General features: G+C 43.8%; 1 protein-coding gene across 4 annotated transcripts in view; it reads right to left on the bottom strand.

The window, feature by feature from the left end:
- Positions 1–1,315: 1,315 nt before the first annotated feature.
- Positions 1,316–18,148, bottom strand: part of KCNJ6 (potassium inwardly rectifying channel subfamily J member 6) — a 237,937-nt gene continuing 221,104 nt past the window's right edge. For 3 of the 4 annotated variants that reach the window (XM_074325378.2, XM_019730320.3, XM_074325365.2), the window contains one exon: positions 11,867–16,935. In XM_074325378.2, coding sequence (XP_074181479.2) covers positions 16,610–16,935 — 326 coding nt within the window. In that variant the 3' untranslated portion in view covers positions 11,867–16,609. Of the gene's footprint in view, positions 6,778–11,866; positions 16,936–18,148 lie in introns of those variants that run through there. The other variant, XM_074325384.2, reaches the window with a different exon arrangement.

Below are 18,148 nucleotides of genomic sequence, written 5' to 3'. Positions count from 1 at the left end.
TCCGGATGTGAGCAGTGCCACATATTTTGTTAAAATGTCGGATGATATGATTTGGTAGAATAAACCATTCTCCCATAGATGGAAGAAAGCACCAGATCATTCCCAGCTGGAAAAGAGTGATTTCCAAAATATAATGCAACCGTGAAAGTGATAACAGGAGTTTCTGTGGCTGCTGCAGTGAACTGAATTGCAAACTATGCATGTCTTACTCTTTTCATTCCATCTACCCACCCACCCACGTACCTACCCATCTACCCATCCATCGACCCATCCACTCATCCATCCGTCTGTCCGTCCATTCATCCATCCAACAAACCATCCATCCATTCGTCCATCCATCTGTTCATTGATTCATTCATCTATGCATCCAACAAATAAGCATTGAGCACCAACTAGGTGCTAAGCATATGGAGGGTGCTGGGGAGAAAGATGAGTGAGACAACCTTCGGCTGGAAGGAGTTCGTCTCCTGGGGTGGACAGGCAGGGAGAGGTAGTACATATGCAGTGCTGGTGTATGAGACCTGAAGACTTAGAATCGGAAGCCGCTGGGGTTGGGGGAGTCAGGGAAGGATGTCTGAGCTCCTCAGGTGGCTCCAGAATCACCTTCCAGGAAGAACAGTGTTTCAAAGTCTAGGAGGCTGGGAGGGCACGCCCTGTGGGGGGAATGCAGACATTTGATAAGGAGGCTTAGAGGGGTGGAATGTTGGTCTGGAGGGGGGCCTGGGGCCCAGAACCTTGTAGGCCAGTGGAGAAGTTCGGGCATAATTCTGCACAGCGGTGTTATTAACCTGTGCTCCAAGGGCAGTAGCCCAGGGCACTTGGGTGGGGGGACAGGGCTCCGAACCTCCGCCCTGCTATGACAGGACGACTGCATTCATGTCTGACTTAAATAGTAAGCTTCTGAGTGAGAGTTCCTTCAGAGGACAGTTTCTGCAGCTTAGTTTGAAATCCACCACAGGAGATTGGGGTGGGGCGGGGGGGATGGGGAAGAGAGAGAGAGAGAGAGAGAGAGAGAGAGAGAGAGAGAGAGAGAGGAGATACGGAGAGAGAGATGGGGAGACAGAGACAGATAAAGATGCAGATGGAGAGAGAGAGATGGAGAGACGGAGAGAGGAAGAGAGAGATAGAGAGGCAAAGGGAGAGAGAAAGAGGGAGATATGAAGAGAGAGAAAGGGGTCAGGGGGGGGAGAGAGAGAGAGAGAAAGAGAATAATTTCAAACCCATGATACTATCCTTGACTTATTGGAGCGAGGTCTGACACCCTGTGGCAGGACATAGCACTTCGAAAACAACACACACACACAGCCACACAAAATCAAGGCCACGTCAAATTTCTTTTTTTTATTGTTCCATCCAAAAAAAAATAAAATAAAAGAGGAACACCTCAATATGTAAACAGTTCCCTAACACAGCAAGTTCTTAAAGATATGTGTTTTTATTCTAAAAATTTTGGCATTGTAGTGATATCTCAATACATAATTTGTGCTTTTGCATTTAGCATGCTTTCGTCTCATTGTCAGTGCAAGACATACTTGGAGTTGAGTAAAGAGAGTTACAAAAGGACTGAAAGGTGGGTCAGGAGCCAAACCAGTACTTGAGCCCTACCTGGCTTTCCTTTTGCAAAAGCATGTTTGGAAGGTTGGCAACACTGACTCCAGAAGCAAATCTTAGTTACGTAGGAAGAAAAGTCAAGCTTTGGTAGAATGTTTGGCAATCTGCATTTCCTTACTTCTTTCTGTTCATCTCTAAAGGATCATTGCTTTTGCTCCGATAAAACTTTCTCTTGTGCATTGTATTGGTTAATATCTATAAATCATTCCTGTAATAACGCTTGTTTTATGATTTTTCTGGACATGAAGTTTACTACTAAATGCTATTCAAATTCCACCAGTGGTTTATTCGGTTTTTCACAGATTCACTGAATCATTTCAATGAGCTTGACAATTTTGTCAAGGAGATTTTGCTTTTTACCACCAAAAGTTACTCATTTTTAAAAATTTAAATTTAGCCCTAAAGATCTAGGAGCCGTTTAAGCCTTGGAGGGAGAGGGAGATTATTAGTAAATGCTGCCATGCTACTCCTTCCTTGGTCCGTGTTCCTTAGCCTGGAATCCCAAGTCTTCTACAATTTGACACCAGTTTTCAAAATGCCCATTTTTTCAAATTCTACGATAAGAAATCCCAGCCCATCTGGACTGGCCTAGGCACCTCCCCCTCCAGACTTGCTTTGTGCGTGTCTAGCTTTGGACCCTCTCCCATGCTGGCCCCTCAAACAGAAAGGAAGGCAGTCTGTCCATCTTGAATCTCCGTCTTCCAAGTCCCACCCCGTCTTGAGGAATGGCGGGACACCCTTCCTGCCCCAGGAAACCTGATTGCTCCCATGGAAGCTGATCTGCTCTCTTTAAATTTCAGGACAGGTGTTATGCTCTCTTTGTTAGGTTGTCTTACTTCTAAAACTGCAGTAAGTTAATGTCCCTCTTTATGCCTCAGTTTCTTCATTTGTAACGTGCGAGTCAGTAGTTGCTCACTGGGATTTTGTGTAGTTTGATGCCCTCAGCACAGTACGGTCACATGGTCAGAGCTGGTAGCCAGGGGGTTGTAAGCTTGTTGAGGGCAGAGGAAGATGTCAGTACTTCTTAGAGTCTTCAGAACCGCTTGTCTAGAACATTGCCTGCTGTACTACTGTAAGCGTTTGTCGGCCAACGCTCAGTCAAGAAAATGCAGATTGAGAATTAAACAGGGGGCATCAGCCAGCTTTCAGAATACTCTGAGTGCAGTTTTGTCCTTGTTTAGTTTTAGTTGACTGCTTGGGTCCCTGAGAATGGAAACACGAATGCGTACCTGCTCCCAGCATTGGTGAACTTCATGCACCTTGAAAATGAAACATTTTAGTTCTCTGTAGGATGTGAGCATTTTATCAAAAACTCAACTTCTTGAAAGAATTTCTGGGAACTGTGTTGAAGATCAAGTATGTCTGTACTTTGTGTCTTTTTAGAAGACTTGTGTTCTGTAGGAATGGAAACTGGCACTGGAACCCCAACATGTACCCCAAAGACACCCCAGCTTGATGATCTGGTTCGGAGAGAGGCCAGGCTTTTTTTTTTGTTTAAAAATTTCCTGACAGTTCCATGTGTTGGTAAAAATGGAACTTCCAGGTCAGTAGAAACAAATATCTATACACATGCAACCCTCAAACTACTACTACTACCCATCTTCAATTTCATAGATTCAGGATTAAAAATACTATTAAAGTTTGGGCACTCCTGTAGACTTTCGAACTAGTGAACTTTCCAGAATACTTTTCTTTCCATATTAGGAAATGGCTCACAAAAGAACCTCGTGTTTTATTGGGCCATAGTAAATATTTTGAGCCTTAGTATTTTGCTATTTTATTAGGAAAGGCAATTGCAACGAATTATCTTTCAATTAATAGTGGAAAACAGCGATAAGGCTGAAATGAAGCAATTGAATTAAAATGTTATTATGGTTTAAGTATTTTGCCTCCCTAGTTATGTTCTGCTTGGTTTAGTATTAATTTTTTTTCTTGGTCTGGGGTCCTAGATGCATGTTTCAGGGAAAGGAGAGCTGGAGTCAGGTTAAAAGCAAGCTGTCAACAACCTGTTGGAGAACATAGAGCTGTTCATGGATGAGCTGCTGTAAGAGCCATGCACATATTCTCGATCAAAGATGCCAACTTTCCTTGGGGCTTTTCCTACTGCAGAGGAGACTATAGTGCTTATGCAGTAACACCTCGTTCATCCAGAAGGCACCTAACTCACAACTTGTCTATTTGTTATGGGGGTGATAGGGGTAGAGGAGAAGAGAGAAGGGAATGGTTAGTGAGAGGCTGCTGGAGACAAGCGTATCGATGGTAGTGAGATTTCACCACTGCCAGCAAAAGAATCAGTGAAACTATCAAAAACAGCTAAGACTTAAAGCTAAATCATTTGGGGCCATTTAGTGTAGGAGTGGTGTAGACCAGAACTGATGTTGGAATCATTGTGGCAGACTGTGGGATTCAAATTCTGGCTGAAAAAGATGAGGACACTAACACCTGACACATTCTTTTCAAGCTCACAGGGAACGTTCAGCATGATAGACAATATTCTGGGCCATAAAATACACCTTAACAAACTTAAAAGGGTAGAAATCACACAATGTTTGCTCTCAGACCACAATGGGATTAAACTAGAAATCAATAACAGAAAGATAGATGAAAAATCCCCCAATACTTGGAGATTCAACAACATGCTTCCATATAAGATGTAGGTCAGAGAAGAAATCACAGGAGAATTAAAAATACCTTTTGAACCAAATTAAAATGGAACTACAACTTATCAAAATTTGTGGGATGTAGTGAAAGCAGTGTTTAGATGGATTGAGAAGGAAGAAATTAAGCTGTCTTTGATGCAGATGACATGATTGTCTATGTAGAAAATCCAAAAGAATCAACACGAAAATCCTGGAATGAGCTGTTATTGCAAGGTTGCAGGATACAAGCTTAATATACAAAAAGTCAATCCCTTTCCTATATACCAACAATAAAAAAGTGGAATGTGAAATTAAGAACACAATGCCTTTTACGTTAGCACCCCCCCCAAAATGAAATACTTAGGTATAAATGTAACCCAATATGTACAAGATTTATATGAAAAAGCTATAATACTCTAATGAAAGATGACAAAGATGAGCTAAGTAGATGGAGAGATGGCTTATGTTCATGGATAAGAAGATGTAGTATTGTCCAGATACCAGTGCTTAACAAATCGATCTATAGATTCAGTGCAATTCCAATCAAAATTCCAGCAAGTTGTTTTCTGGATATTGACAAACCAATTCTAAAGTTTATATGGAGAGGCCAATGATCCAGAATAACTAAGTCAATACTGAAGGAGAACAAAATTGGACAACTGACACTCTCCAACCTCAAGCCTTATGATGAAGCTACAGTGATGAAGACAGTGTGTGCTTTCTAATCCCCGCCCCCCTCCCATCTAGCAACTCTCAGTTCTTTCTCCCTATATCTCTGAGTCTATCTCTCTTTTGTTTGTTCATTGATTCTGTATACCTGAAACTAATAATAATAATAAAAAGACAGTGTGGTACTGTTGAAAGAATAGGCGAATAGATCAATGAAACAGAGCAGGGAGCTCAGAAATAGACCCCCTATGAATATAGTCAACTGATCTTTGACAGAGGAGAAAAGGCAATGCAATAGAGCAAAGATAGTCTTTTCACCAAATGATGCTGGAATAACTGTACGTTAACATACAAAAAATATAGACATCTTCACAAAAATTGACTCAAAAGGGATCATCGATTTAGATGTAAAATGCAGAATTATAAAATGCCTAGAAGATAACATTCAAGAAAACCTAGATGAATTTGGGTATAGTGATGACTTTTAAAATACAACACCAAAGGCATGATCTGTGAAGGAAAGAATAGATAAGCTGGGCTTCATTACAATTAAAATTTTCTGCTCTTCAAAAGACACTGTCAACAGAATGAGAAGACAAAGCACAAACTGCGAGAAAATATTTGCAAAAGACACATCTGATGAAGGACTGATATCCAAAATAAACAAAGAGCCCTTAAAATTCAATAATAAGAACACAATCTGAACCTGAAACTAATAAAAAAAAGTAGATTAAAAAAAAACCAACCTGATTCAAAAATGCGCAGAGCTGAGCAGACACCACACTCAAGAAGATATAAAGATGTCAAATGAGCATATGAAAAGATGCTGCACATCCTTTCATCAGGGAAATGTAAATCAAAACAATAATGAGATGCCAACACACACCTGTTAGGATGGCCAAAATCCAAAATACTGACAACACCAAATGCTGGCGAGGACGTGGAGCAACAGGAACTCCCAGTCATTGTTGGTGGGACGCACAACGGTGCAGCCGCTTTGAAAGACAGTTTGGCAATTTCTTACAAAACTAAACATAAGTTTTTATCATATGATCCTGTAATCATCCTCCTTTGTATTTACTTAAATGAATTGAAAACTTTTTCTATGCAAAACCTGCACATGGATATTTATAGCAGCTTTATTCATAGCTGCCAAAACTTGGGAGCAACCTTCAGTAGGTGACAGATAAAGAAACTGTGGTCCATCCAGACAATGGAATGTTATTCATCGCTAAAAAGAAATGACCTATCAAGCTACAGAAAGACACGGAGGAACCTTAAATGCATGTTACGAAGTGAAAGAAGTGAATCTGCAAAGGCTTCGTACTGTCTAATTCCAACTCTATGACACTCTGGAAAAGGCAAAACTATGGAGACAGTGAAAAATCAGTGTTTTCCAAGGGCTGGGGGGAGGGGACAGATGAATAAGCAGAGTGCAGAAGATATTTATGGCAGTAAAACTATCTGCATTCATTGTATTATATAATGTTGGACACATGCCATCACACACTTGTCAAAACTCATAGAATGCACAACACCGAGAGTGAACCCTGATGGAAGCTGTGGCTTTTGGGTGATGAGGATGAGTAACTTAGGTTCATTGACAAAGCCCCCCCCCTCCCCGTGGGGATGTTGGTCATGGGGGAGGCTGTGGGCACAGGGGGTGGATGGGAACTGTGTAATTTCCGCTCAATTTTTATGTCAACCTAAAACTGCTCTAAAAAATAAAGTTTATTAATTAAAAAAAGATAAGAAAACTGTTTCAGAGCAGTCCAGTGATTTGTCCAAGACCACACAGCTCATCTGGGGATGGGACCAGGACCAGAATGCCGGTTTCCTCAGACCGAATCCAGGTTTCCTACAAAACAATGAAAAGAAAGGCTACTTTATGACCTATTGCCTGTGGGTTCAGGGAAGCATATGATACATTTATTTATTTATATATATTTTGTTTTTGTATAGCAATTTTTTAATTTTTCAATTACAGTTGACATACAATCTATTGGTTTCAAGTGTACATATGGTACATTTTAGAAAGTATACCACGGTGATGGTGGGAGAAGTGATTGTTATTCTTAAGGCTTTGGTCTTCTGAAAATTCACTTATGTGGACCAGCTCATACCTGATTGGGAAGCAAAAGCTGTGTGCGTGCATGTGTGTATTCGCAGGTGCGTGTGAGTGCCCATACATGTATGTATGTGTGTGTCTGTGTGTGTGTAGAGGTTTGTTGCATTTGATAGTTAATGTGTGAGTTAGAAAGAACTGGGAACACGACTGCTGCATTGTGTAGTGTTCAGAGGAGTCTTCTTTCTTTTAGAAAAGGTGAAAAAAAGTACTATATGAAAATATAAATAGAAACCACATGATAACAGGCCCCAGGTATAACTGATGCCCATTGTAACAGAATTAGAAAGCAAGAGGGAAGTAAACCTCCAAGTTCTCATTTAGTCCCTCATGCCCCCTACAGACATGGCCCGCTGACCAGGTGAGCAGCAGACTTTGGGATCTGATCTGGCCTGACCTGCAGTGGGGTCATGACGCAGAGACTGGAGCACAAACGTCCTCTCCCTGGAAGGAGGCCATCACCTTGAGCTCCCCGTGTCCCCTGAGGTCCATGTCCAGTGGTACTGCCGCACCAAGAGCCTCAGTGCTCAATTCCACTTCACCTTTCTATGCCAACGTAAAGGAGTCTATTCTCAGGTTCAAAGCCAGATGGCAAGTGGTAAGTCCACAGCGAAATAGTGTTGTGGAGACTTTGCATCTGAGAGCAAAAACGAACATCTCTGCTTTGAAATCAGGTTTTTAAAAAAGAATTTGTAAGTAAAATTTTAAAATCACTTTTGTTTGTACTTAGGCTTATTATTGAAACACTATTTAACTATTGGTTTTGGACAAATCGCAATCTTTTAGGCAGAGTTTATTTAATTATTAATAAAATGGCAACTCTTTGGACATGCATTACATCAGATAATCTAAATTTGGTTTGGGGATTCTTTCTTTCTTTCTTTCTTTCTTTCTTTCTTTCTTTCTTTCTTTCTTTCTTTCTTTCTTTCTTTCTTTCTTTTCTTTCTTTCTTTCTTTCTTTTTGAGGTAGATGTGATTTGGATAGGGGCTTGTGTGTGTGTGGGTGATGGCTTAAAGAATAGGTTTCCAAAAGAGCTGTTTGGCCACCTGAGCACATGCCATCCTGGAAGAAAGGTAGGACTATCCTACACCTGGCATGCTGAGTAGGTTCCTTTGCCTGGCACTGCCCCATATCTCCTCAGTTTTCTCCAAGGCTGTCTGCAGGTGGAGCGGCCCTTGGGAACTTCAGCCTCTGGGGCCTCTGCCAGTTCTCTTTGGAGAATCTATGGAGAGATCCAAGCTGATAGGCTGTGGGCTCCGTGGCAGCAGCCATGTATGCCCTGGGTAAGCAGGTACCACATGGGCGCTAGGTTTTTCTCCCCCAGAGCACAGTCTGTGCAGAGGGTGGGGGAGAGAAACCCACTTTGCCAACACAGGCAGATATTTGGGTCATCATTTCAGAATGTCGTCCAGGTGTGAGCGCTCACTGTTGTTTCTGTGGGGCTCTCATCTTAGATGAGAACCCCTGGGATGAAGACAGATGTTCAGAGCCATCTTTGGCAAGTTGGCTAGGCTAGTCACATGTTGCAAAAGACAAGATCCCCTGGAGAAGTCTAGCTGTCTATTTGGCACCAGACCGCCCTTACCCTCTGCCGAGTTATGGGCTGATGTCATAATGCCCAACCATCACTCTCCAGGTGTCTATGGGGACAGGAACAAACTATATAACATTTTTGATCTCAGGCAGTCAGACTCTGAACACAGTACGTGCTCAGTTAAAGCTGGTGGTGGACAATTAAGTGGTGAGAGGTAGGGCTAGCCCCAATAATAGGTTCTAGGGCGCTGCTCAAGAATGGGATGGACTCTCAGAAGAAAGTGCCAGGAGCGACAACTTTTGGTGGTGGGCCGAGGGAGGAAATTCGGAAAAAAGATCTGGGTAGAATGCTTGGATGAGAACCTGTGGTGACCTGAAAGCAGTGTGGCACCTGGGGACAGCGTAAGTTGTTTCCCCAGGTGTCGCAACCCAGAGTTCCGTGCACAGAAAGAGAAGACTTGACATTGTTGTCCTCCTTTGGTGGCTCTGGGAGAGGAAAGGGAGGGGATGTGCTGTTTCTGGACCAGGGTGGCATTTGTTATTGGTGGTGGGGTGGGTTTGAACGGACCAAGCCCCCTTACAGGCTCAGACCATCTAGGGAGATGGCTCGGATTGCCCGATGAGCCAGCTGAGTTTATGTTCTCAGCGGCACAATACCAGAAAGTGAAAACCTAGAGGCTGGAGAACTAGATATGTGAAGGAAAAACAAACACTGAGATAATCACCATGAAAAAAATGACACTTTTTTGGATTTCCTTACCCTTACTCCATTTATGCATTGGTATTGTTGGTTTTATTACATATGGAGGGGCACCCCTGTACCCAGGAGATTCAAAAGGTCTACTTCAGTTCTTCTAGGGAGAGTTGTCATTCCTGGCCCAAGTGGGCGCTCTGTGGGGTCAAGTGTGCTGGCCAAGATAAGCTCTGGGTCCTTATGTGGGTCCTCTGGGACCTTAGGTGCTGATCCAAGATAAACTTGAGAGACACAGGGTTCCTGGAAGACACTTCTGGGGGGGGTGTCCTTGTCTAGATGGGGAAGAACCAGACCTGGAGGGAGAGGCTCACCCAGAGAGGTTGGCATGGCCAAGGCTTCTGGACTACCCAAGGCTGAGCCAAGGGTGGGTATTGTTCATCGCCCCTCACTCCCCATACAGCAGCAATGATGGGAGAAGTTGCCAGAATAATACCTGCTGTGGCTGGATCTGAGAGCAGTGCTCCTTCTGCTCTAAGAATGCTGGCTGAGGACCCAGGGGTTCCCCTCATGCACAGCAGATGGGAGCCCCGCTCTCTGCTCTTCAGCTGGTCCAGTTCTACTAACTGTGTCTAGTGGTGACAGACCCAACACTGATATTCTCCACAGGGCATTCAGATGGGACCGGGTTTTAGTAGCAGTGAACCCTGACCTTAGTCTCCTGGGGCGTCTTGCTCCTTTGCATGGATGTTTCATCATTTCCATCAGGATGTTAGAAATGATGTATTCCATGTTTATTTCACTAGTGTCTGTTGGTAGCAGAGATTTACCTCGCCTGAGAAAAACAGCCCTTTGTATGCTTATAAAGATTGGTTGGTTGATGTCACAGTATTCGTGATCAGGGTTCACACAATGCGTGCAGAGTCGTAAACTTGAAATGGTCAGTTACATGTTGTTGGTAGGGACATTTCATTCTCTGAAATCAAGCTCTGTTGCCTGTGTGGTCACAGTTCTCTGGCCGACCACAGAGCACATTAGGAGTCACGGTGGTAAGTATGTAAAAGCAAGTTGGTAAATGCCATTTTCGTTGGTGACCAATCTCCATCACTTAGTCATGTTGGCCACCTCAGTGAACTATTCTTGTGTATCTTAAAGTACCCTGCAGTCCTCTCCCCAGGATTGCCTGCTTGAGTTGGGTGGATGCATGAAGCTTTCTTTGACCAAGGCAATGAGGCCAAGTAAAAGTTTGACTCCTTTTACATTGATGTAGGTTTTATGGCCTTGAACTTTGAGATTTTTCTCCCCCTCCTACCTAATTATTATGCTGTTCCATGCCATTGCAGGATCGCAAGCTTTTTGCATGATCTATATTGCAGGTTATCAACTTAGTTTCTACTTAGTTTCAGACACAGGACCAAATCCACCTCAGTTTCCATCCTTTATCTGTTGGCCACACAACATCATGATGATTTGTTACAAATTTTTTTCTTTCCCACGTAGTTACTGGGAAAGCACTCATAAGAGAACTTGCTGTATTTTTCAATAGACTAAAGAGATAAAAAAATGTAGCTTGGCTGACTACGTCTGGCTATGGAAATACTTTCTTTGAACACGAGTGAGCTCAGCTTGGTGATGCTAAAGAATTCCCTATTCTTGTCTCAAAGCCCTATTGTCTGGATTTCTTCTACACAGTATTTCTGTAATTATCAATCTTTATCTTCTGCTTCAGACTCTCAAAGCAGCAAACAACCCAATCACCCTTTGTGACTCTTTTGTTTCTCCTTGAGCTCTTTTCAAAGAACCTGTTGGTTTTCCAAGAGAAGTGTTTCATCCTTTATTTGCATGTTAAACTTTTAACTTAGCTACAAGAGGGAGCCAGAACTAGTACAATTAACCACAAATAGTAGGTCAAGGCTCATCTTATCATGTCAGTCAACTGTAGGCTAGAGAAAACTAGCAAGGACACAGAGAGAGCTCAGGAGTCTAGTTCTCCAAGAGAAGGCATGAGTGAAAGGGGCAGCTGGCTGGATGTGTGGCGACCACTGCGAGTCCAGTTCCCCCCACTCAGCAGCGTTGTGGCCCAACAGTCGACATATTTAAACACCTGGGACTACCAGCCCAGTCCCCGCACTGGGAATTTCCAATCTTTATTGTTAATTAATGAGTAGATTTACCATATCAACCTTCTGAGTTGGCCACTGAATCCTGGCTGGCTGTTTATTCTACTTACCAGGGGATGGTTACGAAAAAGAAGGAGCCTGTCTTTGAGACCCGACTATATGACTGGGCTCTCAAAGTCCCTCTTACCAAAAAGTGTGTTATTTTTTTGTTGAACAGACCTATGAGTGACTGCAGTAGATTTATACTGGAAAAGGGCATCATTATTCTAAGCTGTCCAGGAATCTTTTAATACTACAGTATAATAATTAATAGTACTTAATGGCACTAATAGTATTTAATAGTATAGTACAGTGGTCAGCTAACTTTTCCTGTAAGGGGCCAGATAGTAAATATTTTAGTTTTCTGGCCATATGGCCTTTGTTTTAAGCACTCAACACTGCTGGTGTAGTGGGAAAGCACCCATAAGCAATACATAATGAAGGGGTGTGCCTGTGTTCCAATAAAACTTTATTTATGGACACTGAAATTAGAATTTCATATAATTTTCACATCACAAAATAGTCTTCTTCCCCCCCCACAACCATTTAAAAATGTAACATCATTCCGAGCTTGCAAGGGGGGTCCGAAAACAGGCAGTGGGCCAGATTCTGTGAGCAGGTATGGTTCGCCAGCATTTTAGTAGTAAAAATTTGCCATGGCTGAAGCCTGGGCACTTGGATTTGAGGCCAGGCTTTATGTTTTGCTGGCCTTGCCACTGTGGGGAGGTTACCCAGTTTGCTCAAAACCTAGTTTTCCATTTATAAAATGCAAATTATGATACTCAAGCTCTCATGATGGATTAGAATTAAATGAAATAATTTGTGCAACTTCTCTGAGTGTTCCAAACACTACACAGTAGGTATAGTATTGTTTTGTTGTTATTGCACATACTGTGCTTGGTCAAAATCTCATAGTAACCTGACAGAGTTTTGACTTCTAGATGACACTCTGTGTCAGAAGCTCTCCAAGATATTCAGGGCAGAAATATTAGGAAAAGATGTGTTTTACTCCATTTTAAATTAAAGGATAACATTTTCTTAAATGCAGGTCGTCCATAAAGTCTAGAAACATGACGATATTATTTAACTATTGTATATTGTAATGCTGTATCGATGCATCAGCTATTATATATTTGTTGCCTGTGTTTGTTGACTTTATAGCCATCCATTGAAAGGAAATCATAGAAGATAATTAATGTTTACCATTTATGTAGGACATTTAATTTTCAACTACCCTTTTGACTCTTCTGAATTACACAAAGTATTACCCAAGTCAACTGAAAACTAATCACATTATTGGCAAGCTGTCTTGGAAATGACTATGAATATTTTAATTTTTTAAAATCTTGAGTCACTCAGCTAATTAAATGATTTCACATTCTTTTGGTGAGTTCAGGTAGTTTTCTACCAGCATTTTTTATAGTCTCTTTCTCTGTCCATCAGCTTCCACCTTTATGAATAGTTGATGAACATCCCCCAAATACCTGCTTAAATCTAAATAAAAAAGCAAAGGGGAAAAAAGCAAGAAACCTGAAATGTCAGAAAATATAGGGAGGAAAAACATATGGGTGTTGCATTGGAGATTTCAAAATTTAGGCTTGTAAATTACATCATAAATAATTTTTTAATTAGAATATAATGAAAAAATAGACATCTTAGAGCCCTAGTTTGGTTAAACCTGGAAGAGAAAATTGTGCTTAAGAAATAGGTTGACATTTTTAGAGACAGTGGCTGGATTTCTGTTAGGGAATGTAAGGTACTGAACTACCTCCATGGATCTGGAGCTGGAGGACTAGGGAAAGAGCAAAAGAGAGGGATGGGTGGAGGGAGGGCGTGAGGCAGGAGGGAGGCCCTCTCATGCTCACAGAGTGGCTATAAGTTGGACCAACCCAGCCCGAATGCTAAGTTTCCAAGGGCTGGAAAAGCAAGGACCCGAAAGTACTGTGCATGTGTTCATTGCCCAGGGGGCAGCCCAAACCATAAACAATTGTGTCAGTTGCATAAAGACTGTAAATGACTAGGTAGGTGCTCTTCTAGTTGGAAAGCACGTTGGGGTGGGTGGAAGTGAGAATCTGAGGGTCCCAGCAGCCCTTGGGGTGGAACTTCCAGCTGCATCTGCCCTTTTCTCCAGATTGGGCTCAACTGTAGCAACTGTCACTCTCTAGTTGTAAGTGCTTATCTGGCTAATGGACCCCACTGTGCTTCTATGGGGAAGAGACTCAAGTACACAACCAAACAGACCAAAATACAGAGTTGAGAGCAACCCTCATTCGTTATGGGTTCTGCTGCATTAAAAATAGGCTTATTTATTTTCATAGCACGTGATTTGCTAACAGAGTGACCAAGTGAACGGGGGCTGGGTATGGAATATGGGGACTGGAAATCGCCGGGTTGTCTTTGAAAAACACCGTTCAGTACTTGCTGCTTAGAAAATTCAGTCTTAATGATGAGCTTCTTTCAGTTCCAAATTTTAACAGTGGACACAAAATACACTGTTAAACTGTGTTATCAATGATTGTAGAAAAATAGACATGTTTGATAGGGACATTCTAGTAAAAGGTTTTTCTGGAGCATCCTCGTTCAAAGGTCCAGAGGCTCACATTACAAAAACGAGATTTGGTTCATGTTCTGTCTCCAACTACGCTGACACCAAAGACAGTGGGAAATGGGGAGAGGCCTCACACCCGGCCCCACAGGTACAGAACTGACGTGAGTGACCAAACGGTGGTGAGGCTCTTTGTTAGGTTGTGCTAAAGAGCCCCGAACTGCTCTTCCAACCGGACAACAGGGTGTGTGTTGCCCTTTAACCTTAGTAACGGATTTAAAAAGGCCCAATGAGTCTTCAAGAGCTAAATGAGCAGACTTTTTGCAGCCCCTGCTCGATCCTGCTTTGTGTTGCCACGCCACGCCCTGCGACTTGGGGGATGCTGCTTGGTTAGCGCCCTGGAGTCAAGGGCGCCCTTTATAAGGCGACATGGAGGTAAGGCCACTGTACCTCCCCACAGCCCGGCGGGAAGCATATGGGGCTCTCTCCTCCTTGACCCCAACCTCCTCCTTAGAGTGTGTGGAATGAATAAATGATTCAACATATTCAATGCAGAAAGGTGGCAGGCAGGAAAGGGCTGTGGCCAACAGCTCTGTTTTCCATAAGTCAGTGCCCAGAAGCAGTTGTCCTGGTGCAAAGTCTCGGGAGTGGGAGAAGAGAGATCCCCCTGTGAAACCGAGGGCCACTTTCCTTATCTCTGGGACACGTTTTTTAGTAGACAAAGTCCCCACACCACAGCAAAGGCCTGATCTGGTTAGGGAAAGCAAGGGCGACAGGGAGGGACAGCTAGTTTGAGCTCTTCGACCTACGTGGTGCAAAGCCTCAAACTGAGCACAGCTGTAGGAGCTGACAGCGAACTTGAATCCAGTCAATAGATATTTATGATGGGCCACTGTGTTGGGGAACAAACAGTTTACAATTGCAAAATTAAGGTGAACGATCCTGTTACAGTGCAAAATCTCCACCTGCCCTTGAGGTTTTGTCTAAGATTCTCTTCCTTTTGGTTTTCATTTGAAATTTTATTTTTATTTTGAAATTTAGACTTTCAGTAAAAAATACTTCCCTCCCTTCCTTCCGCCATCCCTCCCTCCCTTCTTTCCTTCTTTCTCTCCTCTTCTCTCTGTCTCTGTCTCTGTCTCTGTCTCTGTCTCTGTCTCTCTCCATTTATCTTTGCAGATTAAAATGAATTAAGGCTGCAATTTTGTTTGCTTTGATTGAGAGACACGTTGGATTTGATTTTTAACCTGTGGCACACTCTAGAGAGATTTCTTAGACAGTCACCAAGATTGTTGATCTAATCTTCGAATGTTGAACTCTGGTCATTTCATAATAGTAAAAACATAAGAATAAGAATAAATAACAATAAGACAACGCTGATGGCTAAGCTCCCAGGGATGGGAAGAGTGCCAGATGAAGTCAAAGTGAGGGAGGTCAATGGGTACAACCTCAGTGCCCACTACAAGCCTTGATGAATTTCACGGCTTTAGACATACACCATCTTCTGCTAACTTTCCATGTCTCATGTTTTAATAGTCTATTGTTCCTCGTGGTTACAGAGTGGAACAGCTGGAGAATCAATGGTTTTGTGAAGAGTGTCCCCAACTATGTAGTACAAAGGGTGAGAGCTTGTGTGCAAAGCACACACACATCATTGATGACGTGCCAGAGAATGTCCTCTTCTTGGATTTCTCCCCCAGGCTAGTCAGCGAGGCCCTTGTTATCTTAAAGGAGACCTCAGTTTGTATGTAAACATTTCACAGTATATCAGTGTATTGGTGGTGGGTTTTACCATCTACTGGACCTCCCAACTTTCCCCAGACCTATGGCTTTTAGATTCAATGAAAGGATCAGCAAGGTGACAGTGAGGTACCCCACAGGCCACCAGTCTGGGACAGTGAACAAAGGCCATGCACTAACGGGCAGCAGTCAGGGGGACTGACCAAAGGAATTCAGAAAACAAAGACATCAGAACAAAATGCCTACTGTACTTGTGAGATTTTTTTTCATCTTATTTCTAAAGTTATATATCTAAACCTAAATGCATTATACATGTATGTACATTATTTAGAAGGTGTGTCTTGCAGTACTTTGTACATGCTGGGTTTTGTTACTAACTGCAAAAGAAAATAATTGCATAAGGCGTATATATGTACAGTGTTCTGTCTTTACCTCATTCGGGTCCTATAGCCGCAGTTCCCGCCTGCAGGGGGCAGGCACCCCACCCTGGGGATGAAATGTGTTGGTGTCTATAAACGGGAGGGCTGTCCTCTGTTGTCCCACTGTATGGAGACAGGCACTGGAGACCTAACTTGTCGTACCCCAGGTGGAATCTTTGATGCCCTCTGTGGAGCGATGTGGTATTTGTACAATACATGCAGGGGAGCTGGGTGGGTGGCATTTAGGGAGGAGACAAGGCTCGGCCACAAGTGAGGGCACATCGTACCTTAACCAAATCCGTGTCTACCTCGTCAATCTGAGTAACTGAGAGAGGGCAGGTAGATATTTTACACCTTGAAGATTTGCTTTCTGGTAATGCCAAAATTAAATGCAAAGAAAGAAAGAACGAAGGAAGAGACAGAAGAGGATGAGAGACAAGGAAAGGTGTGAGGGGAGGGGAGGGGTGGCCCGGCCGGGGACTAGACTTTGGACTCGTTCTCCAGGTTTGCCACATCACCATTCCTTTCCGCCTGCTCCTCCGCGTTCTTCTCTTCCTCCTCGGTCTCCAGTTCTGCATGTTGGTTGAGTTTGCTGGACACAGACCAGCTCAGAGGCAGCTCTGCCCTGGTGGCCAGCTCGGCCAGCTCTTTGGCGCTGAGAGACGGAGTGCTGGTCTCGTAGGTCTCGTGGAAGCTGTTGTAGTCGACTTCGTAGAACCCGTCCTCCAGCGTCAGGACGGGGGTGAACCGGTAACCCCACAGGATCTCACTGGTGACATAGGAGCTGCGCGCTTGGCATGTCATCCCTGCCGAGAGAAGAAGGAGGCGTTAGAGCATGTGAGTGTGGGCTTTCCACAGCCACGGGAGCGGCGTGCGCCTCCTGGCTCCCATCGGGCCGTACACCTGCCCCCGAGGCCATGTACAAACATGCAGGGCAGCATGTGCACACACTCACGTGCCGCGTCTTGTCCACTCTGCTCCGGGACAGAGAGCCCTGAGGCCATGACTGTCACCTCCTCCCACTTTGCCTAAGACCTGCTGGGACTTGAGTCCTCTAGCCCCGGACTTGGAATGAAGTTGGGCTTACGGAACTGCTCCTAAAGTGCCCGTCAGCCAGAGGCCGTGAATTGCTCTTACCCTCCCATCTCCACGCCGTGCGGGCCTCGACTGTGGCCCCCCAATGAGGCGGAAAGGGGTGCCCACCTGAGTTTCCACTTGCCCCAGGTCCAGTGGGGATAATTGTTCAGACTGTGCAATAATATAATACTTTTAAAGGCTTTCCCCCGTCTCTTCCTAAAGAAAAGAAGCCTGTTCCTAGTTTGCATGAAAATGCCATCTGAGCTCCTGGCAGCCTAGGAGGCAGGAGTAGCTTTTAAATGTGAAATGATTGAATGAGGGAAACTCCATCCATCTCCTTAGAAAACTAGGCAACAGCCTTGGTATAATATATGGGGAATGCCACTGGTGCATTTTTTTCTGAGGTCAAAAGGTTATCTTCGGAAACTTCTCAGGACACGGAAGCATTCGTTCAGCTGCTCCTTCAGGGGTGCCTGTCCATCAGCTGGGTAGGTCCAGTGTCCAGGGCCCACAGCACTCTTAGGGACCCACGGACAATTTTAACTTCTTCTCAAATCAGAAGAAAACAGTAAACTTTTAGGTAGGAAAATGTTGGTATATTCATCTTTCTACTAACACAGTTATGCCATATAATACGATTAAACACTTTTTGATGGACTAGCAGCCCGTGAAGGTAAAACTACCGAGGACTCATGAAGGTCATCCTGCGGCCCTGTGTGCGTTCATCAGGACAGCGCCCGTCACGCACTACGTCATTCCCTGGGCCCGCCGGTAGGTCTGTGCCACAGCTGCTTTGTGTGGAACGCAGGCGAAGCAAGGAGAGGAAGGAGGACACGTGGGTGACCACACAGAAGGATTCAGAATGTCCCCACAGCATTGTGCTTGCTGCTCGCAGCTAGAAGGAGAAACGGGTGCCAGCGGCTGACGTGAATGGCCCAGCTC

The sequence above is a fragment of the Rhinolophus sinicus genome, chromosome 17 (assembly GCF_057876585.1).
Source record: "Rhinolophus sinicus isolate RSI-liver-muscle chromosome 17, RSI-T2T, whole genome shotgun sequence".
NCBI lineage: Eukaryota > Metazoa > Chordata > Mammalia > Chiroptera > Rhinolophidae > Rhinolophus > Rhinolophus sinicus.
The sequence above is the reverse complement of the archived record's forward strand: the minus strand, read 5'-3'. Positions and strand labels throughout refer to the sequence as shown.